This window comes from Crocodylus porosus, unplaced genomic scaffold, assembly GCF_001723895.1.
Source record: "Crocodylus porosus isolate Cpor-Errol unplaced genomic scaffold, CroPor_comp1, whole genome shotgun sequence".
NCBI lineage: Eukaryota > Metazoa > Chordata > Crocodylia > Crocodylidae > Crocodylus > Crocodylus porosus.
The window spans coordinates 45674748-45699795 of NW_017728886.1; the positions used below are offsets into that span (position 1 = coordinate 45674748).

Genomic DNA, 25048 nt, shown 5'->3' on the forward strand with positions numbered 1-25048 from the left:
CTGCCGTCACCGCTGTCCCCAACCCCGCAATACTGGAAGAGACCTGCATGCACAACCCTGACCCAGTGCTCCCCACGCCTGCTCCAGATTTGCCCACCCAGGCTGGGCAGAAACTGTTGCTCACCATGGAGGCAAAGTGGCCCCCTCCCCCTTGTTGCTGCCAGCGCTTCCTGCTGCAGCCGGCAGTGTCCGTGCCCTGCTGGGCTCCCCTTCTATAGAAGCCACCACCACCAGGGCAGCCACTGAGCAACCCAGAGGCAGTGGTGATGGCACCAGACATGCAGGGCAGCTCACCATGGCATAGACTCTGCCAGCTGCAGCAGGAAGTGCCAGCAGCAAGAAGGGGAAGGGGGATGCTCTTCCTTCATACCAAACAACAGTTTCTGCCTGGCCAGCACTACTGGTGCTCAGCCTAGGTCAGCAAGTCCAGAGCAGGTGTGGGGCATGCCAGGTCGGGGCCTGGCACACAGGTCCCCAGCAGTACCACAGGGCTGGGGCCAGTAGCAACAGTAGCTGAAAGGAGTTGCCAATGCCTGGGCTGCCTAGAAAGGCAGTCTAGACATGGAGCCACCCCAGCCCCACTGCATGCCCAGGTGTCAGGATGTGCCATGGCTGGAGGACGCTTGGGCCAGGCAGGACCAAGAGATCTGTCATGGGCTGGATCTGGCCCACAGGCCATATTTTCCCCATCCCTGCTCTTTCATCTCCACCACCAATGTCAAAATTTCAGTATTCTTTAAAAATTTTTATTGGCTTGCATGGCTGGCTTCTTACAGAAAACAGAGCCACCTGAAAGCTAGTCATTTCTGTTCTGGAATTACTGGAAAGCCTATTCTTGAGCGGTTGACTTGTAATGCTTCAATGTGCGAGCAGAAGGATCAGTAGCCTTAATCCATCTTGGCATCCAATAATGGGGAAGCCAGTCACTTTGCCCCGGGTAGTGCTTTTCAAAGATCTGGCGATAGTAATAGCCTTCTTTAGTTTTAGGTGGATTGAAAGGAAATTTCTCAGCTGCTTTTTCCAACAGAAGGTCATCAACCTACAGACACAAGTGAAATCCAAGTTAAACTGTGCAGTTGCTTTATAAAATTTTTTTACCAGATCATTAGCTTCAAGTGGAAGTAGTGCCAACTCATTTCAGGGGATAAGGTCTAACATTACATTCCACATTTTATTAAGTTGTCTGTTACAGAAACAAATTAAAAAGCTGCCTAAGAGGTGAGTTTCTATCACAAGATATCTGTGCATGGCTGCCCCTGAAATAATTGAAGTCCTGTCTCCCCATTTGCTGAATATATGTTTGTGTGTGTGGTGTGTCTTTTGCTTATAGCTTATATAGTCCATGCTTATTCATGTTAATACCAGGTTCTTTTTCCCCAATGAGCTTACAAAAGTTTCTCTTCCTTTTTTCCTGTCATACTATCAATATTTAGACTTCTATCCCACATCAAGAAAAGCTATTGTGAATTAACTGGAACTGTTTTGAGCAAGTTCCAGTTCTGCAGTTTTCTACCAGGTGATAGGTTTGTTGTTCTGATTGTATATTAACCTCAGTTCCCATCCAGTTCTGGTCCCATTCAGCTTGCAAGTTCTCAGTGGCAATAGTTGGGCAGCTGAGATACAAGTCACTTGTAATTTCCCCACTCCAACAGGGGCAAGGAGCCAGCTGGGCTACAGAGCAGAGTTGACCAGAAGTGTAACAGAGCAGCTGGGTACCCCTGGTAGTGGCAACACACAGGGAGAGTGGCTGCTAGCATGGCCGTGAGGCTGCTGTGGCAGCTGTTATTCCCACCCTCCCCCTGTCAAAGTTGGTGCCTGGGGCTGCTCCAATCATGCCACCTTAATTAGACTACTGGAATTGACAGTAGAGGGTACCCAGATTCAGGTGATCTCCAAGGGCTTTCCATTAGTTGGGCTCTGTCATAAAATAAAGTTGTCCTCCCCATCCTGCAGAACCTCTTGTGGAACAGAACAGTGATATAACTAGAGCTTCTCCAGAGATAATACTGCCAAAACTATTTTTCCTGGTGCGTACTGAGGGAGCAAGCTGCCCCAACACCCTCAAACGTGGTTTGGATTGGATTCTCTATTGTATGACCTGATGAATGAGTAGCTCATCTGTGCACTGCCAGAATAAAGTGCCCATTGCATCTCCCTACTAGTAATTACATCCATTTTGCATTGCTGAGGTAACTATTCTTGATGTAAAATCATCAAAATTGCAATTATACTGTCTGACACTGTAACAAGAGGTTTGAGTTCTGAAAAGTCTGGCTATGTTACAGAGGTGGATATCAAATATCAACACTGAACAGCTTCATCAGCTGCCAGCCAGGTTAAAGCAATTATGAACTGTTTATGTAAACTATAGCACCTGTGCCACATTCAACTCAGAAGCATGCCCTGTAACATATATACCTACATAAACTCACAAGTATACTTGCAAACAGCTTCCTTCACTTACTTTAATAATATTAAGATTCTTACATAGCCATTTTCATAAGCTTTTATCATCTCTTTCCTTCTAGTGTACCAGCATACCAATCTCTATTTGAAATGTATTTGGGTAGTTTTTACAGTCTGAAGCATGATGATTGATTTTTAAAATCAATCTTGCTCCTGTAATATACTAAAGCAAACATTAATTTAAAAATTTCAGCACTAAAATTAAAGATGTCTTTTCTAAACTGAACAAACTGCAGCTTGTTGGCTGAAACAGTCAATGTATTTGCAATACCTTTCACAGCAGAGTGCAAGTGTATGCTACTGTACCTGCTGATCAATATAGTCCTGGAGAATTGAAAACCATGACTTCTTGACAGAGGTTATACCATCGCTGAAGGCTTCTTTGGGTCTCCAGAGTATTTCTTTAGGAAGCAAGTTGGAATCCTGAAAGGACTCTCTCAAAAGATATTTTTCAATTCCATTCTGTTGACAAAAAGCATATCAATGCCATGAAAAGCAGGGTTTAAAGCATGATCCACTCCACAGGCCAGTGAGTAAGAACCAGATTTTTTAAATGGATCTTTCCTTTTTGAAGTCCATTTAAAAAAGGCCACTGGCTACCAATCCAGCAAAACACCATCTCATATGCTCAACTTTAAACATGTGAACAGACTAATAAAGCTGATAGGACCACTTAAGGACACTTATTTGGGCCTCCAGGCCACATAGGGAGGTTTGGGGAGCTGTCACAGCCGAGGTCAGCACCCACCCCCTGGTGCAACAGCTCACCAAATCTCCCTATGTGGGATGGGGCCATGGGCAGGCGGGGAGCAGGCATGGGCACCAGGGCTGCCCTGCAGCTCCTCCCTACTGCCCCACCAGGCATGGGGGCCCAGAGGCAGTGCTGGTGGTGGCAGGGAAGAGATGCAAGGCAGCCCCAGAGCAGGCTCCAGATCCTGCTTTTTCCCTGTTGCCACTGCCACTGCCCATGGGTCCCAGGTGGTCTCCAAAGGACCAGGGATAGGGCCACTGGCACCAGCCAGAAAGAGCCACCACCACCGGGACTGCCAGGAAATGGGAGTCCGGCCATGGAGCCGCCCCAGCCTGCTGCTATGGTTCTACATGCTTAAATACTTTGCTGGATCAGAACCTTAATTTCCAAGCTGATTTTCTATGGTTTTGTATACCTTTGGGATTCTCAGTTCTGCTGGCAGGGATAGGTAATAAGAAGTAAACCGGTGATCCAGAAATGGGACTCTCAATTCAAGACTAAAAAAAAAAAATTTAAGAGCAATGAATTATATTAGAAAATGTAATACAACAAACCAGTGACACGCTGCCTTATAAGTTCTGTAACTGGAAATTCCACGACTCTCCAGCTACATTTACAGGAGTTAAATGCTTTATTTCTAAATATTTTGTCTATGTCCATAAAATTATTTTCACTTAATTCAACAATAAAGATAACTGGGTACCTTACATGCACAGTATCCCTCAATCGAAGAAAATCCAAAACTATGTTATTATATATGGTGCCATCTGCTGGAAAACTTGTTATATCACACAGACCCCTGACATTTCCACTGCAGATTCCATATTCTCAAATCAATGTCTGTTCCTCCATATAGATAAATTAAAAAAATCCAAATATCCCAAAAAATCTATGTAGAAACAGCCAGGTGTCCAAGGGGGGAAAAAATGAAAATTTCTTAAGATAGGCATAACATTCAAGTACAAGTTGGTGTGGCTTTCAAACACGTTGAGAATTAAAGACAGATATTTGAAGCCATCCTGCAGTACTTTTATTCAAAATTGAATGGGAATTCCATGTGAAGAATAACTGAGACCTTCCTGCTTCCAGATGACATGTCTGAGAGAATATTGATACCATTTCTGATAATTAACATTTAAGGCAACAAATGAGTCAATGGGAACTTTGCTTTGAGTTACAAGAATCTATGCCAGCCATTTGTCCATTTTCTGCGAGACATGTTAGTTTAAAAGTGACTAACAAAATTAACCTAGTTGGGTTAGCTGATTGTCAACTGAATATATAAAAGAGTAAAATATGGTGCATTCCAATTTTATAATGTTTAGTACCCAAGCAAAAAAACTCATAGTTCTGCATACTTCCCCTGCCACTATGCAGTACTGTGTCAAGTGCAGAGACTGAATTTCCCCTCCTGCACATTGACAGAGATAAGCACATCAGTTTCAGCCAAAAGTATTATTTTCATTTAATGAGAATTTTATTTTCCATAGCTGATACAGTCAAAGGTGCCTCCCCTCGTCCCTCAGCCATCCTCTCCCTATTGTCTGTTATTTCTATGTTGTATCACACCTACATTTAAATAGTTCAAGAAGGCACCTTGACTTTCCAAATATTTTATACAGCAATATCCTTTGGCATACCAAATGAATAGGTGATGATAGCTCTCCCTTAACTGTGTGAATTAAAACAACCATACATATGAAGCCAATTTCATCCAGAAAAAAATGCAATGCAAAGCAAATACTAGTTCTACTGTATCCATCCCGTGTTAAAATGGGAAACTAAAGCAAAGGCTATCAAGTGACTTGTCCGAAGTTACCCAGGCACAAAGCAGAACTAAGGGAAGGCAGATCTTTTTTTGACCCAAGTCCTCTGCTTGAGCCACATACCTGTCCTTCCCATCCCATCGACTGAGCTGCTGCTCACTCTTTTAATTTTTATTCAGCTGTCTGTATCTATTCCTTTTGTATGTTAATGCCATTCCTCTATTATCTGGTGTATCAAGTCTCAACATAGGACAGTTTAGTATTAATTTCATAAGCAGCAACTTAACAAAATCACTCTCCCATATTCGGTAACCACCGTACCAATTTCTTTAAATCCCATCTCTCTCTGTAATTGCTTTTCTCTGGCAGTTTCAATATATTCTTCTTGTCCATGCAAGAAACCCAAAAAATATAAACTTTATACAATTTACACAATCCACCTTTATCCACCTTTATACTTTCATTAGTTTTTAAAATGTGGTATATTATTCCTGAGGTCATATATTTCTGAAATACTTGATTTGCTAATATAATTCCACATAAAACAAATTAAAACCAAGAGAAAGGCTTTCCTGGGTAAATCATCCAGACAGCAGCCTTCGAGTGCAGTTTTAATAGGTCCAATTACACACAATACCCTAAATGTTATTATCCAAATTCCTTCAAGACACAAGTCCAATTTAATCTTTGTACATAAGCCCATACAACTCTCTCTGCCTTCAGCAGTCATCAGTATTTATTCCTACCTGAGGTGATTCTTTCGTCTAAACTTCATCTTGCGCAAAAAAGCTGACTGCTGTTCAGAAACAGCACTTCATCTGGCTGAACCGTCAGTGCTTTTTCATTGGTTAAATACTGGGTCCACTCATATCAGTAGCAAATGTTTCATTCACATCAATGAAGCTAGAATTCATCCCTTAAAATACACTGATTTATAAATGTAAGAATATGGAGGGTAGTATTTAACTCTGCGTGCAAAGAAACAATCCAATGATTGGGTCTTCGCATCTTTAAAATATGCTCTGCTTGGGTTCTTGAATCCCACCTGGAACCAAGGCATTCAGGTACCTGAGCTATGCCTTACCCATGAGCTGCAGTAGTTCTGTCTGCACGAAGAACATCAAACAGGTAGAGCTCTCTCAGAAGCCTCTCGCTCTCTTCCGCAGATTCTTCAGGAGAGGGAGCCTGTAAAGAGTATTGCATGCACATGCCATAAAATGTACTGGTAATTCAAATACTTCCTGTAAATTAGGCTAGAGATTAGGAGGAACGTTATAGGCATTTATAGACATGGTGTAGGAGGAGGAGGGAGCACCCACAGCACCATATGTATCAGCGTCTCCATGCTGAAAAATGATGGCAGGAGTGCTTTAACTAAAGCTTGTCATACAAACTTAAAGTTCAAGCACCTCTGCCGCCATTTTTCAGCCCAGGGATGCTGATACATATGATACTGTATTCTGCCAGAGTGTGGCAATTACCACGCTCCAGCAGACTCAATTAATTAAGTCTGCTCCAACCCACTGTAATTACAGCACATCGGAGCAGCCTCCCCTGCAAGTGTATAGGCTTCACATGACTATGAGAATGGTCAGGCATTTGAACAGGCTACTTAGAGTAGTCGTGAAATCTCCACGTTTGGAAACTTTCAAAAGCAGGTTAGACAGACACTTGGGTGGGTTGGTTTAGTCAGGGATGATCGTGCCTTGAGCTAGGAACTGGGCTAGATGATTTTGTGAGGTCTCTTGCTGCCCTACTTTCATACATATGGTCCTAAGTGGATTTCCAGTGATCACAGTACAGTGATCTGCACAGGTTTAAAGCACAAGCCAGATGTTTAAGAAAATTCTAAATAATTGAGACTATTTAGTAGCCCGTTTATTAGGACTCTTTCTGCTACCTTCCTCACTCACACACACAAAGAAACACACACACAAAACTTGCATGTTCATATACCAACACCTTTCCAGATCCCACACCTAGGCTATGAGCTTTTGTATATTTCCCAAGAGCTACATCATGTTCTATTGAGAATACACCAAAGACTGCCACACAACACCACCCTAGGAAACTGTGTAAGGCATAAGTGATCCTGGAAGAGGAAACCAGGAGTATAAAATGATCAGTCCTCAAACACATTATTAATTCTTGGAGCATGTAAGTGGGGATGCTAAATGTAAAATTTTACATAAATATTGCATGTCTGTTACTACTACAATTCTCACCACAAATCAAGATGAGCTCAGATGCTATCCAAAAAGTATAAACGGATCAGGCCAAATTCACAATAAGTGTAAACCTGCACAGTTTCTTAGCTTCACACTTTAATCCCAGAATAGATATGAAGAACTGAACAGTGAGAATCTCTCTCAGAAATAGTCACTGCATCATCAGGACAGCTGCTATAAGAGAAGGGAGAAATTTGTCTCCTATCCCCTGCTGGAGCGAGCTATCATAGCCTCAATGTCAGCGGAGCTGTGACGTTTTGTATCTGCTGAGGCTCTGCCCTTCAGTCTCCATCTGGCACTTTAACCAACTTAAATTTTCCTTTAAAGTATAGGGAAAAAAAAAAAACACAACACATTCACATTAAAAATATTGCAAAAAAAAAGGTAACTGATTATCTCTAAAAAAGGAATTGAGGTAAAGGCAATACCTAGATTCTAGACAGGATATGTGATATCCTCTTAAAACTTACATATTCCAGTTTTGTTGAATTAGTCACATACAGAACTACTCAAAAAGAAGCATTTGCAAGATAGAAGTTTTAGAAACTACTTCAAGCATTCATTTTAAAAATTATTCACTGGCAAACGATAAGTACCAACAACAGAAAACAACAGAAAAACATTAGGTACTATTCTGATTGTTTCAGTGAAAACACTGAAACAAAATGTGTGTGCACAAATAAAACTATTTTGTGTGTGTGTGAAAAAATACTGTAATTTACCTTATGGAAGTAGATATATCCTTGTGCCAGTTCATCTGAGCCTTCTCCTGAGAAAAGGACAACACTGTCTGTTTTCTTGCGTATGTATTTTGAAACTAGATACATACCTAAAAACAAATTAATAAAGTCATTATAATGAAGTTATAACTACACAAAATATTTCAATTGCTTCTAACTGTAAATAGACAATATTTAAATATGCTAAATCAAAATGTTTCTTTTCATATTAATTTATGGTAAGAAAACATTAAAATACACAAAAAGGGCATTTCTTTCTGGTTTTCATTGTCAGAATAATATTACTAACTGCATACCTTTATATCTATTTATGAAACAAAGCCATTTGTTTGTTTGTGTACACTCCTGCAACCGACCTTAAAGCACAAATAGTTGGATTGAAATATGTGATCTCAATCTGAGAAAGTACTTGATCATATATATAAACCCTATGGACTTAACAGACTTTAAACACATACTTAAAATTAAGCTTAAGCACTGTTGTGAATAGAAGTGATTTCCTCAATACAGGCTTAGTTGTAGGAAATGTAAGAATGATAACAGGCTCACTAGTTAAGATTAATCCACAGAAGTGACAAATATTAAATATGTAAACTTCACTTTTTGAAATAAAATGATAAAAAAAAAAATCTTACTGTTTTTCAAACTTCCTTAACATATGATTTTTAATAAATTTACTTCACCCCATAAACTGCATCTGACTGGAAGGGTGGTGGCAACAGAGTGGAGATATTTGTGGCAGGGAAGCTCCTATAAAATACTACAATGTTGCAACCTCCAGAGTAAGGCAAGTCTAGGACTCCTTAAAACTGCCTTGTGGGTACTCCTTGATTGGAGAAAGGGGCATCACCCTGACAGAAATGTGCACTTGCAGAGGTGCTAGGCAGTCAGCAGCAGCTCTAATCTGTTGTTCACTGTGAACTTGGCCTGGCCTTTTGACTCTGCCTTGATGGTTGAAAGTGAGGATGGTAGGACTAGGGCAGCCTCCACTTCCAGACTCTTGCCTAAGTGTGCGGGCTGAAGGTTTTGATGTGATGGTCATATAGACCTCTTGTGCATACATCATGATTCAGAGGATTGACAGTTGCCAAGAACTTGCCCACTTTTCTGAAGTTATTTTACATTAATTTGGCTTTGTAACAAGAAAGTGTATTATTTTTTAGACATTTATTTTACTGGGTTCCACTTCATTGGCATATTAAATAATACCCATGTGCGAACAAAAGTATCTAGAAAAGAAAAACAGATCAAACTGAATACCATATTTTCTTGCATACCACATGCCCCAAAATAAGACACACAAACCGTTTTTTGGAAGCGTAATGTAGGGGGAAAAAAAGATTTTTTCCCACATCCATGGCCAAACACGTGACATAAAAAGTAAGTCCTCCTAGAAACTAGGAGCACTCAAAGTGTGGCATCCCAGAAGATATCTGGGTGAGGCAGCAGGAACTTCCTGGTATGGCAGGGCCCTTGGGAGGGGAGTAGCAAGACTGCTACTTCTTTACTGTAGATTGTTCTTTATGCAAGTTACAATAAATAATTGAAGTGTTGTTTCTACACAACAAGCCTCATCAAAATATTATAGACAGCTCAGCCAGCAAAATTGCTACTTCAACAGTGCTCAGCCAATAGCTATGGCTGTGAGAAGGTTACAAATAGACCCCACCTCTGCTGCCTGCTGAAGCAGAAAGAAGTGTCAACCATTGGCACATAGCATCCCCCTGCTTCTATTCCAACACATGAAAACTAGCTTCCCTGCTTAAGATAAATTAAAACTAGCCTCCCCACAATTTTGAAGGGCTGATTTTGGGAGGAAAGCTGTGTGTAGTATGCAAGTACATATGGTATTGCTTATTGTAAAACGTCAACCATTCATGAAAACTTGCTTTTGTTTTCTAGTCCTTGGTGACTTTCCTTGTAGATATGTACAGTAGTTAAAACAAGTTGTTACACTCAAAACAGGAGTCCTGGATAAAATTCTGTTGTTTGTGTTATACAGGAGTTCAGGCTAGATCAGTATTCCTCAAATCTCTTCAGGTTCACAACCCTCCACAGTAAAAATGTTCACAACCCCTTCACTTTTACAGTTAATGTAAGAGTAAATACATATCAAATTAATAGTAATAAACCTATGTAAAACTTGTTTCTGCGTGTATTTCTAACAGTTAACAAAGAATGCCTGGCATTAGAATTTATGGGGATGCAGAGAGAGGAGGGGTACAGTTGTCTTTAATTAGGCTGTAATAAAATTTCCAATTCCTCATAACCCCACCATTGTTAGAAGCTAAGAACCACAAGCTGAGAAACAGTAGAGTAGGAAACCTAATGTGGACTCAAAATCTATTAATATATTTCTCTCATTTAAGGACCTCAAAGCGTCAGAAACATAAGCATACATCTCTTCATAGGTAAAGTGAAGTACAAAGAAACTGAATAACTTGTCCATTGTCTAATACTGAAGCAATAGTAGAATTGGAAATGAAACTGGTTTCTCTGACCATTAAATGGTCTATGAGGATAATGTGCATGTATAAAGCTATACATCAATACTTAATAATAATAATAATAATATTATAAATCTTACCTACTGAAGCTCTTACTGTTGTAATGTCATAGGTTTCCAAGGAAAAAATAACCTCTTCTAATGCCTGAATGCCTTCTTCAGAATTAAATATTACTTCATGATGTTCACTGCCAATATGAGCTGCTACCTGTTTACAATGACAGTTTACAATAATGGAATGATTTCAATTGAAAACACTTTACAAATATATACGGCACATCAGAAATGCCCAGTCTCTTTTTCAACAAACTCTTACCATGATTACTTAACAGGTGAAACTGGGACAAAACTACGCTATCTACTGGAACTTATAGTGGGAAATTTGATAAACTTAACAAAAGTTCTCACTATACTAAATTCCAATTCTGACACTCCCCAAAGTGCAATGGGACTTGTAATGGCATAAGTAGTCAAGGTATTTGATTTTAAGTGCTAAACAGTCCAAAAGACAACATGATTCCCTCAAAACGTATCTACGCTTAAGTCTGAGACCCTTAGATTTAACATATTAATTGCTAATTACATTTGCAAGAGCAAAATTAGATACCCCATACACATTTCTTCTAGGATGTAGATGTTAGTCATTTATCCTAAGACTTGGCTACAGATGTAGGCAGAGTTGATGCACGTTTCACACATGGGCTATGGACAGAAATTACAAACACACCAGTGTATGTGATTGAAAACCGGTTCAGATCTGTAACACAACAGAAGTTCAGTGCACATAAACCACTTTCAAAATGGCTGAAACTAGTTTAAGATAAACTGGATAGATGTAGTATCATACTGAACCAATGTATATTAAATTGATTTATTGAACTTGTGTCCCAGATCCACTCCAGATCCAAATTTAACTTACAGTCCCACAGCATCCCAGTCCCAAACTGCCACATTGCAGGGTAGGCAGGCTAGCCCCAACTAAGCAAGGAGGCATGCTCTAACTCAGTGTTTCTCAAACCATGGGTCGTAACCCAAAAGGGGGTCACAAGAATATTTCAAAGGATCAGGAGCAAGTGCCAGAAAAAATGCACAAAAGCATGGGTTTCCCCTTGCAAGCAGGCCCCAGCAATCAGATAACGGTAAGGGTATGGAAAGTTGGGGTTGGAGGGCCGGGGCTTGGGAACTGTTGGAGTGGAGGAGGTGGTGTGTGCATGCGTGTATGTGTGCACACATGTGTGAAGGGGATGGGCGTGGGGGAGAGGGGCAGGTGCTTGCTCGCACTGATGGAAGGTGGCCGGGCACCAAGGCTGTGACCGGGGGGACAGGTGGGAAGCATTACGGGTCAGGTGCAGGGCCAGGGTGGTATGGGTTGCAACAAGCCATTAATCTTTGCAAATAGGTCCCAGTACAAAAATGGTTGAGAACAACTGCTCTAGTATACCCCAGCTTGACCTGGGCTGTTGCAGGCATGTGGATGCATTTCCAGAAACAAAAAGTGAATATCTCCTCACTTGCTTATCAGTTTAATCTACACAGCTTAGACTCACCTGCAAAGATTGAACTGATTCAGCCTTGGGCTTTAACTGTTTAAACTTAGCCATGGTCTTTTTGGTGATGATGTATTAGTAGCTTTGGTCTCAGAAAGGTCTTTCAAATAATGCCAAAGCTCTTGCTGCTGCAAGATTTAACTCAGAAGCAAAGCCAATGCTGTGTAAACTTAATTTTACATCAAACTTGGGATCCATGCAAAAGACAGAACTATTGAGAGAATCACGGGCGATGTATGGGGGGGTGCACCTGAAGTGCACATGCACCCCCTGAGATTGGCCAGGCCCCCGCGAGAAGTGCCAGCGGCACTTCCAGGTTTGCCTCCAGGCAGCCCAGCCTCAGGCTTCTGCAGCGGGGGAGGGGCTTGCAGCCAACCCAGCACAGCAGGCACATGCAGGTAAGTAAGATTTCTTCTTGGGGAGGGAGATCAAGAACCCCACAGTGCAGAAGGCAGTGGGCTATGGAAGCGGTGAATCATTCACCCCCACCCCTGCCCGCTGCACTGCAGGGATTGTCCCATGACCCAGCCTGGACAGAGCCCTGTTCACTGTGAATGGGGCAGATCGTGGGGCAAATGGAGCCCAGCAGCTCCAACCAGTGCGCACACAGCAGGGTAGCCAAGGGAGGAGTGGCACGTTCCCCCAACCACTTGGCTCCCCAGTGCTGCGTCCCTGTACAAGCCGCTGGGCTCTGATTGCACCATGACCTGGCCTGGTCAGGGCCCCATTCACAGTGAATGGAGCCCCAGCCGGGCCAGGTCGTGGGACAAGCAGAGCCCAGTGGTCCCTGCAGAGTCGTGGTGCTGGAGAGCCAAGGGGGACTCATGCTCCGCCCCCAGCCTTTGCACAGGGCAAGGGCAGGCCGCAACTGCGAGGCAAGCTGGGTTCTGCCTGCTCCATGCCTTGCTGCAGTCTTTGAAAGCAGCACACCACAGCGCCATGTGCCTCACTGCCCGACCTGCCCAGCTGTGGGACACACATGGTGCCACGCCCTCTTTCAAAGGCTGCAGTGAGGCGCAGAACCATGGAGCAGGCAGAGTCCAGCTCACCTCGCAGCTGCAGCCTGCCCTTGCCCCGTGAAAAGATTGGGGGGGGGGCATGTGTCCCCAGAGCCGCAACTCTGCTGGAGCCACTGGGGACGACTTAGGTGGGGTGGGGGTCCTGGAGGCTCCGTTTTCTCCAGCCCAGTGGCACTGCCAAAGCTGGCCCTACTCCAGCTCTGGGCCCCTCCGGGCAGTGTGGGGCTGAGACTGGACTGGGGCAAGTGCGGGGAGGCAGCCAGGGCCAGTGCAGGGCTGGGGGGAAGTGGACGCTGGCACCAGGCAGTGACCCCTGACATGGGAGAAGGGGCAACTGCATAGGTGCAGTGGACTCCAGCCCCAAGCCCGATCCTTCCCCAGTGCCAGCCCCAGCCTCTTTACCTTCCCCCCCCATGGCCCTTTCCCCTCACCCCGCAGACTTTCGCATGGGGGACAGCACACATGCATGTGCACACACTCAGGCCTCCCCCCCTCGGCCCATTGCCCCCAGCCTGAAATCAGCTCCTGGGGGACCCCCCCACCAGTATTAGGAAGCACCAGTAGCCCATGAAGAGAATGTATTTTTTGTTTTTGCTTCCATAATGCAATTGCAAAAGCAGTGATCATACTAAAATATAAAGTTACACTGATCATCCTACAGTGTAAACTGAAAAAAAATAAATTATTTACCATACCTTTCTGGCAGCCAGTAAATCAGGACTGTCTTCCATACCAATTGCAAAGGTTTGTAAGGGGTATGTGATGTTTGATTCTTTCATCAGCTTCAGGAGCACTGCAGCAACCAAGCTGGAATCCAACCCTCCTACCAACAAAATAATTTTATTATTGTTTTAAGGCACTGATATCTGTACAACAGAAAAAAGATTTAAGGCAGCCTTATTACTTAAAGGCTGTATTAACTTAAAGTATGAGATATACTTATGAGTGTGAAATACAGCCTTAAATGATAAAGTTGACATTATACAATTTCAGTGGAACATTTGTAGTAGAAATTACTAATGCAACGTGATATCCAGCAAGCTTGACAGGAATCTTTCTTTAATATACATAAAGGGAAGGTGGAACAATATTTTAAGATCTTTTAAAAATCATTCTCTATACCCAGCCTTTTAAGATTGGACTGATCCTCCATGTCATTTCCATTATGAAAGTGATTTCTTCATCCACTTGCTGCTTATGGTTCAATATACCTTCTTGGCTGGGATGATATAGTTGGAGACAGTCCTGCTTTGAGCAGGGGGTTGAAGCAGATAATCCCTTCCAACTCTAATTTTCTATGATATACCTCTGATAAATTTATTTTTTGTTTACAGGCTGTGAGAATAATTAATTGCTCAGTTTGCTGGCTGAACTACCCCACCATCCTAGAAATTAGTTCTGGATCAACCAAGACTCTTAGTTTGACAGCAAATAAAGAGTTTGGCTCCATTTTCAGTGTTTTCCCCATTGAATTATAAAATGTTTTAAATTACATTTATACAAATTTGGTCCTGAAACCTCATTTCACATTTAAAAAAAGTAAATGTTATGGTAATAACATCACCAGATATTTTGACTTTCCTGAAGGTTTCTTTTTTGCTCCAAATATTTTATGCAGACAACACAAAATTGTATTTTATTCCATTTTTTGGCAAAAAACACTTTTTCTGAAATATTCCACCCATTTCTGCCCCCCACCCCCACCACGGCTTCAGCTACTCACTCTGCATAACAACTGCTGTTTTATTCAAACATCCATCTCACTGGGTACATGGTAAGTGCATCTAATTAAGCCATGGATGCCTATATGCACAGCCTACTACAACTCTGATTGTCAGTAATTTTACAAATAAAAAAAAAAATGAAATGTCAGACCCAAGGCTAAAACAAAGTGGGACAAACACTGGGACAAAGTGCAATCATTCAAATGTTAATTTCTGTTGTCAGGACAAAAAGTACTAACAGTGTACAGTATAACACGGCACAGTGCATCTGTATAGTTATCCCAGGATTGCATCACTGAATCAATGGCAGAAGGGAAGCAATGCATTTAACTGCTCACTACATCCTGACCAGAAGAGAGTGGTGTGTGTGTCTGCACCAATCCTGGGACAAACACAGACATAGCTTGTCCAAGGAGTAATGCAACATCTGTTTCTAGCTTTGCTCTCACATGGAGCTTGACAGTCCCTCATTTTTAAGAGTATGTTGGGGAACTGATTGAACAGAATGTTATAACTGCATTTCTTCTTGGTGAATGATGGTCATTCAGTCAAAACGAGCACAGCTCAACAACTTAGTGAGGCTCTATAAAGATGACAATTTTCAAAAAATACTTCAGATTTCTGATGAACATTGTAACAGAAAAGGTAAATTAGCATTCTTATAATTGTAGATAGAACACTGACAAACCATAGTAAATAAACACTTTTTAGGTGGCAAAAAAAAGTATAAGGACTGGAAGTCCTGTTATTTACCTGACAGAAGAGAACCAATTCTTCTGTGAGACATCAAACGTTTTCTAACAGCATTTTCAAACAGAATCCGAATGTTGCTTTTCACAGTTTCAAGCTCAAAACCTGTTGAAAAAGGTAAAACAGGAAAACATCCAATTAGAGGTTTTGTTATGACTTTACTGACATTCCTAACTTGGTTGAATCCAAGTAATTTGTTATCAAATGGATTTCAGGCAAGGATATACAAGCCCCAATATATTCAGAAGCAGCTGGTACAAAGACAGCCCAAGATATGAAGTACTTCCTTTATAGAAAGCTTCATTTCTGCTTTCTTCCAAGTAATACCAATTATACCAAACAATCCAAGTAACATATATATCAAAATGATTAAATAATGGGGCATTCTGATTAAATTTTAAATGGGTTTACGTAAATTTATTTTTGCTTTGCTATGTTACCTGAAGGCAAATTTTCCACGGTATCATAGGCAGCATGCAGAGGTTCATCTTTACAACTGTGAAATTTTACCACTTCCACTGACGCAATTTTACCAGATGGTTTTAAATCCAACACTTCGTAGTGTCCCGGAAGAAATGGCTCCACTTTAGGACAAGAAGACATCGAGTGCTTTAAGTTCATAAGACCTGCAGACAAGAAAACAAAGTAAGGAAATTTCAAGAGTTTCTATGCAAGTAGCAATGCCTCTAACAGTACTATGCTTAGAATCAGGCATGAAATATTCCTTTCCAGGTTATAAATGAGTTGTATAACAAACATTCCAAATGTGATCCTTTGCTAGCTGGCACAAAGATAGGGAGATACCATAATGTTTGATGACTCCTCTGTTGCAGGAATCCTATGAACTACAGATGGGGCTGTTAAAGCAGAAGTAGTGTGTGGTAAATACAAGCAGTATAGACACCGCAGGGCCAGAGTTTAAGCTCCTGGCCTCTGAGGAATCCAGAACTCTGACTAATGTGCATGTGCTATCTATACAGCGAAGGGAGATTGGTAGGAACCTCAGACTAGGCTTCAAAGGGGTCTGTATACTTGGTGCGGACCCACCTAAAGGTAGTTGATAAAAACACTCAGGGAAGCGGTGTGCTTGAAATCCCTCTCATTTGGGGGACTTAGTGCTTTACTCGGGGATATACAGAGGCGTCCTGAAGGTAGAAAACTTTTCAAGTGCCTCTTACAAAACCAGGTGGCAGCATCCTTGCTTTATAAAATATATTTGTGCCTAGAGAATTTATCCAGGAAATCTAGAACAAAAGCTTAACTCCCTTCCTCATCCCAAGATAGTCCAAGCCCATGCCTCATCTCCCAGGAGCAATGTCAGACTCCTGTGCAGCACATAGTAAAATTTGACTAGTACTCATTTTTAATTGATGATTATGACTGCTTATGAGAGCTTGAAAGGCACAATTTACATATTAAAAGTAGTGAAAGATTTATAATATCACCACGTAGCCAAAGTCATTGCTTTAGTATATTAAAATAAGTTAGTTATATTAATTTAGAATTTTCATATTTAATAAATGATAGACTCTCACCCTGCTCATGGCGTTTCTAGTGCAGGCTGCAGATCAGCCTTGCAGTAAATTGTCAAAGGCCTTATTTTATTTGCCTTCTAGCTGCCACTTCTGAAGAAATTAAAGGAAGCATTTTGAAAAACCTGAAATGTAATATAGCATCAGATAGTCATCTGGATGCAATTTGATCAATTCCAAAATAAATTTATCTCAGCTTTGTCAGAACTGAATCATAATATCATTCCTGTAATCCTTATTAGTACTGCAGTAATCCCTACAGTAATTTTAACTCACAAAGCAAAGTTGCAGAATTGAGTCTAATAAGATCCAAACCACAAAAACAGTGAACTTAATGTGGATGCCAATTACCAAAAGCAGCATAAATGAGTAGAAAAGAGACTGACTTGTATGTTATTCAGATGAACTCCTTCCCTACTTCAATTTAGTAGTGTTCAACTAAGTTAATGTCTATGGTCCCAAAATTTGATTTTTCTACAAAAAGAAGTGGTGGAAAAATCTTTCAGGATATCAAACTTCCAAAGAAGAGTCTCCAGACAAAAAATGTATGCCCCTCTGAATGAAAATCAGAATTCAATGAGAATCTCCTAAGAATCTCTAGAGCCAAATTCTGACCTCACAGACACAAATCTACTGCAACTTTGATTCCTGAGTCCCAATTAATAGTTAAATACAGACTTCAAATTTCTTTCTGATGTCAGAAACAAACATACTTGAAGTCAAACCAACAAAAAGCAGATAAATGATTTTAGGCATTATAAAGACAACTTAGTCAATTTTTAAGTCCACATATTCTTTAGAAGTGCAAATTACGTTCTATTTTTTTTTAAATAAGAGCAACCACTTTTACATTTTAGACTGACTGATTAGATACCATTATTAATTGCCTTGCTACTCACTTAAGTATGCCTCTCCTAAGGATTATCAAGAGAAAACAGCTTTCCTCCCAGACTGTAACAGCAAAGCCTACATTTTACAGATTTTACCTTTTGCTTCTGAGCAAACACCCAAAAATCCATCTTCGGTCAGCACTTTAAACAATGGCCTCACTCCGTAAGTATCTCTTCCCAGAAACACTTTTCTGTTTGCAGTATCCAGCAGGATGAATGCAAATACACCATCTAGCATGGAGGCTGTTTGCTCTATTCCTCCTCTGCTATATAGATGAAGAATCACCTCGCCATCCACTAAAGTTTGAAATTCAAATCCAAACTGTTTTTTCAACTAAGGAAAATTATTAGAAAGAAAAGATTAACATTCACTGACTGCATTCTTTTTTACTTTAAACAAAAACAGACACACATTTACTTGCTTGCAGTTAACAAGAGAATATACTGTATTCTTGCACAAAACATGCCCCAAATTATAATACGCATCTTGTTTTTGAATGTGAGAACGAAGATTTTTTTTTTACAAGTTATGGCTGCAAAAGGCAGGGACAGAACCTAATCTTCAGCTGACTCACCCTCCTTTTCTTCTTCAACAAAAGCTTGAAACCCTAAATGATCACAAGTGATCCGCATGGGTAGAGCTATGTTTTTGAAAAGAACTAAAGTTTCCAAGACTGTGAAATAGGATGAGAAAGACCAGGAGCAACAAACAGATAGCAAAATTACCCTAATAAGATGAGCTTGGTTAGTGGAACATCATGGTCATGAAAAAGGAGAGACAACTGTTAACACCTGGAGAGAACAAGGAGCCGTTAAGTCAACTGACTCCCTCAGCTGCCTGAATAGTAGTATCATAGCTGCTACAGTGTGAAGCAGGAATCTAAGCAGGGTACTCCTATTGTAGTAAGAAAAAAATCAGCTTCCCCACTTAATACATGCACCCCAATTTGGGGAGAGCTAATTTTGGGAAAAGTGTGTGTTGTATGCAAGAAGATATGTAAAGTACCTGGTGGAGAAGAGTTTGAAAGCTGTTTGACATTTTTATATGCACAAAGCCCTTTTATTTCAGCTGTGCTTAGGGTTCTTTCCCCAACTACCCACAGGGTCCCTGTGCAACCTTAAAGAAGTGACTTTCAAGGATGTTTTCAAAAGTGCTTTTAAATTGTGTACATTTATTTCAATTTCTGGATGTAAAAGTGTAAACATATGGCTTTGATTTTCAGAAGTGCTGAGCATTCTCAGCTCCCAAATTGAAAAACCAGACGATCAGTACTTCTGAAAGTCTGTTTTTCACTCTTGAGATCCTGAGGGACACTTCTGGCATCTCCAGCTTAAGCATCACAATCCCTAAAAATCAGGTGCTCATTCCCTGTTGGGCGATTAAGGAGGCTGAATGGGGAGCCAAGGCTTACCATGCAGACAAAGGGGATCTAAGCATCTCTGAAGGGCAATTCATAAAAACCTACATGCTGAACAGGGAACCTCTTACACCTATTCAATAGGAACTATTGAGCACAGGGGTGTGTTTGAATTCTCATCCCTGTCTGGAGCATAGGCACCTGATTCAGGGCTGCATATTGGACTCTAAACAGATAGAGGTACATATTGCTTCAACGCCCTTCCTGAGTTTAGGTGCCTACGCAGCCCTCACTATTTTTAAGATATGGATTACGGCAGGGATTCTGCTACCTGCCATACTTCATAGAATAGTCCAGTGATTACAGCACTCCCTGGGAGATCCGAGTTCTCAGCCCCGAGGGTTTCATGCCTAAGTCTCCCTTTTACACAAAAATGTCCTCTCATAGAGTTATAGATTGTTAGGGGCTGGAAGGGACCTTGTACATCATTGGGTCCAGCCCCCCTGCACTAGGCAGGAAAAGACAACTGGGGTCTCCAGTCACACACCTATAGACTACTATGTGGGAGCACCTACCACATAGCACCTACCACACTTCCTGCTGAAGTTGGGCCACCAAGAATACAAGACTCATGGGGTTCAGAAAGAAAACAAGGAGTGTGACTTTAGCATACTGATTAGGGCACTCAACTGGGGAAGGGAAATGTAGGTTCAGATCCCTGTTTTTAATAGGCTAAGCACCTTATTATATATTTCCCATTAACGGTAACACAAATTTTGCCAGTCTGGGTCCATGTTCAGAGTCTGATTTTTGAAAGCGGTACATGCTACTGAGAATGACCTTGACATACTGCAGAACTCAGCCATCTCTCAGATTTGCTATTACTGCATCTTTAATACTTGCTTTGTTCTGTAGTATGATAGAATTGCTGGGAGTTGTAAATGCTATTGAGAACGACACTGTGTTAAAATTCACCCCATGTCCACACACAACAGATGTTATTTACATATACACAAACATTCAATGACCTCAGCAAGAGTTTGAATGTGTGAGCATTACAGAATAATGCTTTTTTAGCCATACTTAGACATATTATTTATTATTAGGGGTCTACTCAACTAAGGAGGTGGCTGGCCAATTTCACTGGCAGATCGCAGGGCCGACTGCCCTTTTCACAGGCTTACCATGAGGTGGCCCCACCCCCCGCTGGTGACTGGAGATGGCTGTCTGTCAAATGGCTTTGCCCCCTGTCCTTGATTGGTGGAGAGGGGCAGGGCTGCATGACAGGCAGCCCTCTTAGCTAATCAGTGGCAAGGGGCAGGGGCAGCACCCATCTTGCCTGCTTGCCCTTGTTTCATCAGCCCACTCCCCCACAGCAGGCTGCACTCCCACCAGGGAGCCAGCATTTTTTTAGTAAGTTCTTTTTTCCCTGCAGATTTTAGGGACATCGCCCAATTTTATGATCCACAAAGTCGTGATCTGATTAGGTCCCTATTCATTGTACATTCACTGTACATTGAGCATCCTGGGAGGGACTGAATACACAGTCCCCAGGTCAGGAAGATACTATATTGGGACCAAAAGTGTCAGATCTTTGAAAGCATTTAGGAACTTAACGGTGTTAGTAGTTTTTCAAAGGTGTCTCCACAGGTGAGGTATACAGGGTGAGAGTCTACATAGCTTCGGGACAGTCTTGGGAAAGACTGATCCTGACAACACCCGGCCCACCCACTCCTGCCTGCACATGCCAAACCCAGGAATGAAGCGGAGAAGTTGCTCTGGAGATATCCTTTTACAGTCACTCTCAAGCATACTGGAGCATGGAAGAGAGAATAGGTGAGAAGGGCATGCTCAAAAGCATCCCACCCAAACAGTGCCATGAACTGGGGTACACATAGTCAAACTCCATTGAGATCAAAGGCACTTGCTTAGATGTCTTCAAAAAATTCCACTAGACATCTTCGCAAAAATAAATACATTTGATCCCACTGGGATCATCTATGAAATGTTCATTTACTTTGATACTGGAGACATGTCCCATCTCAGCCAATATGTTAATATAAAATAGAAAACATACATATAACACAAGACATACAACAGAACTCACCCCAACTAAGATACCAAATATTAGACGATGCTCACTTTTTTAATACAATTTTATACTTTTTTCCAGCTCATGTTACTTTATTAGAAAGCACTGACAATGTACACACCCTGGGAAGCTTGAAATGAGTTTAGATTTCCTTAGCAATTATTTTCCCTCTTGCTATTTATCCACAGTCATGTTTCAGTGTGAAATTTTTATGGGCTACTGTACAGATTTTAACCCAGCTCATGTATATGCAGTAATTGATATAGCTCATTTATTTCAAAAGATGAATTATTTGGTTATTTTTCTGACATTATAACTCACCATGTTCTACACAAGTTCTAAATACCCACTGCCACTCAGGTACTGTACTACATATCAAATTATTTTTTTCTACCTGTCTGAAATTGTAGATTTCTCCATTGTAACACAGCCATAAATATGGAAACTTCTTCACTCGAATAGGCTGCATTCCGTATAGCTGATCAACAATTGCAAGTCGGTGGAAACCAAAACAACAGTTGGTGAAGCCATTAACATTTTCAAAGCGAAATGCATCAGGACCTCTGTGGGCTATTTTCATAGCACTCAGACACTGGACAGAAAGGCATTCATCACTTCCGAAAAGGGCCCAAATGCCACACATTGTGAAATCTGACGAGGGATGTATCACAGCTACCAAAAACGGAGAACCTGTTAACAGATATATGATCAAACAATGCATTGTTATTAGAAAAGTTATGTAGGACATGCATTTACATTTCCTGAATACAGATAATCAAACACTGCCTTACCAAAAAAACAACGTTCTAGTAGACCAGTGATTCATGACCTGGGTGCCGTAGCATCCTGGGGTACCTTGTGATCCTTTCAGGAATGCCACAGTGCAATGTTAGCACCGGTAGGTGGGTAATACACAAGTCAAAAGATAAATGCTATGTATCTCTGACTGAGTCTATAAACCCACAAGATAAACCCAGAGATTTCAAGTAGGAATCCAGCGTTAAAAGCATTTTAACCTGTTTTGGTCTTTCTGAGTTCTTTCCAACAAAGGAATTGCTCTATTATTTTTTGGTAGTCAAAAATCAAGTGAAAACGTAGAGCTGACATTTTCCAAGTAGTGCCTTGACTCTAGTGAGGGGTCTCTTATGTCCACAGAAGTTGGCTCTGCTAACACAGGGCTGATTAAAAATAAACAGTCCAGTCCACCTGGAAGAAGGATAACTTTAGCATCCTTTGAGAGTCCACAAAATTGGGTTTAAGTTCCATTTTGGATACTGTAAATGTTGGTTGCTTACACAGCAAAAGTACACTTATATTCCAAAGTACAGGATCACAGGATGACCTGATATGGCAGTTAAAACCTGTTTATCCCGTATGTCACATTTGGTTGACGGTTCAACCAAAACTATTTAGAGCTAATCTAGGAGAGTCACTGATGTTCTGCTGTGGTTTATCCCAGAAGAAATATGCCCTATAGAATTGCTGAGTGTATTACAGTTACAGATGCATAAGCAAATCTTGCAACAGACTGAGGTGACCAAAAAAAGCTACTGAAAACTTCAAGAATACAGAACAGCTTTTTAGACAGGTCCAGGGATGGATCCGAGATTTTCAGAAGTTCAAGGCAGCAGCAACAGCACCCCTCACTGCAGGGATGGCTGCACCCCCTGCTCCCACCCTCTTCCACCCCCACCAGTATGGACATTTTTAAGTCCCTAAGCAGATGAAAATCCCCCTCCCTTCCCCTTCCTGATCAGACGTGGGAAAGAGGCTCTGGCCGGGAGGTGCCCTGGTGACGGTGGGGCCACCGCTCTGACCCTGTGTCCGTGTCTCCAGGCAGAGTTCCGCAGGGCAACATCCACCGATTCCCTGGACTCACGCCAGTGCACTCTGCAAAGTATCCCCACCTTGGAGGACTTGTTATTAACGTGGCCCTCATTTCTGCCTCTTTTTGAATTAGCTGTCCCAAGAACTTTGCTGCTGCACACTTCACAGCCCCTCTAGAAAAAGAGGGGACTAACAATTTCGGTGTGAGCTCATGCCCACATCTGTATGCGTATCAAATAGGCAGCCCCTTTCCCCACTCCCCTAACTCCTGCTGCTTCTTTCTTTGCTGCTGCTGCTGCTGCCTTCTCCACTGCTGAGGAGCAAGGAAGCTCCAGAGCCATCCAGGGTGAGTTGGGGCCGGGCTCAAGTTGGGGATGGGAAAACAGTTCCCCCCACTCTGCTCAGTCACGGCATGAGAGAGAGAAACCCTCTGTCCATTCCCCTGCTGCCACTGTCGGCATCTCCAGCTGTGCCTAGCCCTCAGGCAGGCAGGAACAGCTCTGGTGCTTCCCCAGGCAGTGAGGAAAGGCAGAGGGGACAGGGGTGGGGAGAGGGCATACCTCTGGGCAACAAGGGGATGGGACAGAGTGTTTTCACCGCTTTAGGGACGTTAAAAAGTCCCCATTGGCTTCCACAGTGCAGTCCCAAAAAGCCAGGATGTGGTGGTCACTTTCCATGACATTTAAACTGAACAGTTTATACCTTTCTAAACTGGCTTGGGCATCTGGACACTTGTGAACAGAACACACATTTTCCCTCTGGGGTCGGGGTGCAAATCTAAAACCAGGTTCTGCCATTTTTAGTTCAGTCTGTGCGCTCCAAACTTCTGTTCTGTTACAGGTATAAACCAGTTTACTGTGCCCAGCTTCTGTGTTATGGGTACAGACCAGTTTCTGACCAATTATACTAGTAAAAGTGTAATGTCTACACCTGGCCTTGTAGTTTAAACAACATTTAACCCATCCAAGTCTTATGTCCTTGGACTTATCTTCTATGCTATGTTCTGCCCCTTATGTTCTTAGCAGATTGCACAGCCATGGGCCACATCAAGAGTATTCACAAGGGACTGAGCCTCTGTACACAGGAGATTAGTCTAGGCCTAGAGTATTGCCACATCTGCTTTTTCAGCCAAGGGTGATTAATGCCAAGTCCTCCAGTGAAGAAGTGCTATACGATGGCAACTTTTTGGCTGTCATCTCATTGCCCACGCGCACTCTACTCCTGCAATAAATGCAAGGAAACTCATTCCACATATTTTGAGAGAGAAGCCGCTTCATGTTTAACAAAAGTGGAGCGCTTGCATGGAGGCCCTCATTACAGAGCACTGGACATGCTGTAAATTCATCCCTTTGCTCACCTCATGGAAATGTGAGGTAGCTCATTCCCCTGATTTTGTTCTGGCATGCCCAAGTCCTGAACAAGCAAGAGTTTTAATTCAACTGGATTCTTATACCCTCCCCTTCTTCACTTTGCACATCTGCCAGCAACCCCTGCCTGCTCCATTCATTGCTTGGCTCTAGGCCATTTCCAGACGGATGGGGGAGCGGGGAGGAAAGGTGGGGGGAGGCTGTCTCCTACCAGCACCTTAGGAACAAAACCATTTTTGCAAAAACCGCATGCAGTGGCTAGGCCTGCTCCCAGGCCGGCCAGGACCTGAAACCACCTGCTGCTCTTTCTGGTCTGGGGCGAGCAGGTCCCCAGGTGCCAGCGCCCACCCACCGCTCCGGGCAGAGGTTCCCCAGGGCACCCACGGGCGCTGAGGGGCCGTGGTGCCTGCCCCCTGTGCCCCTCCGGCTCCCTCCTTATTAACCCGGGATCCACTCTACCCTCCTCCCATTTGTCCTAAGCAATC

The 25048-nt window shown here is 42.3% G+C and overlaps 1 protein-coding gene across 1 annotated transcript in view; it reads right to left on the minus strand.

Moving 5' to 3' along the window:
- Positions 1 to 730: 730 nt before the first annotated feature.
- Positions 731 to 25048, minus strand: part of ASNS (asparagine synthetase (glutamine-hydrolyzing)) — a 24532-nt gene continuing 214 nt past the window's right edge. Inside the window, exons 2-12 of the mRNA XM_019533709.1 lie at positions 21764 to 22059; positions 18016 to 18253; positions 15938 to 16123; positions 15501 to 15602; positions 13719 to 13846; positions 10539 to 10665; positions 7934 to 8040; positions 6068 to 6168; positions 3633 to 3714; positions 2773 to 2928; positions 731 to 1039 (exon numbers count right to left, since the gene is read on the minus strand). Of these exons, the coding sequence (XP_019389254.1) occupies positions 830 to 1039; positions 2773 to 2928; positions 3633 to 3714; positions 6068 to 6168; positions 7934 to 8040; positions 10539 to 10665; positions 13719 to 13846; positions 15501 to 15602; positions 15938 to 16123; positions 18016 to 18253; positions 21764 to 22012 (1686 nt within the window). The 5' untranslated portion in view covers positions 22013 to 22059 and the 3' untranslated portion in view covers positions 731 to 829. The remainder of the gene's footprint in view (positions 1040 to 2772; positions 2929 to 3632; positions 3715 to 6067; positions 6169 to 7933; positions 8041 to 10538; positions 10666 to 13718; positions 13847 to 15500; positions 15603 to 15937; positions 16124 to 18015; positions 18254 to 21763; positions 22060 to 25048) is intronic.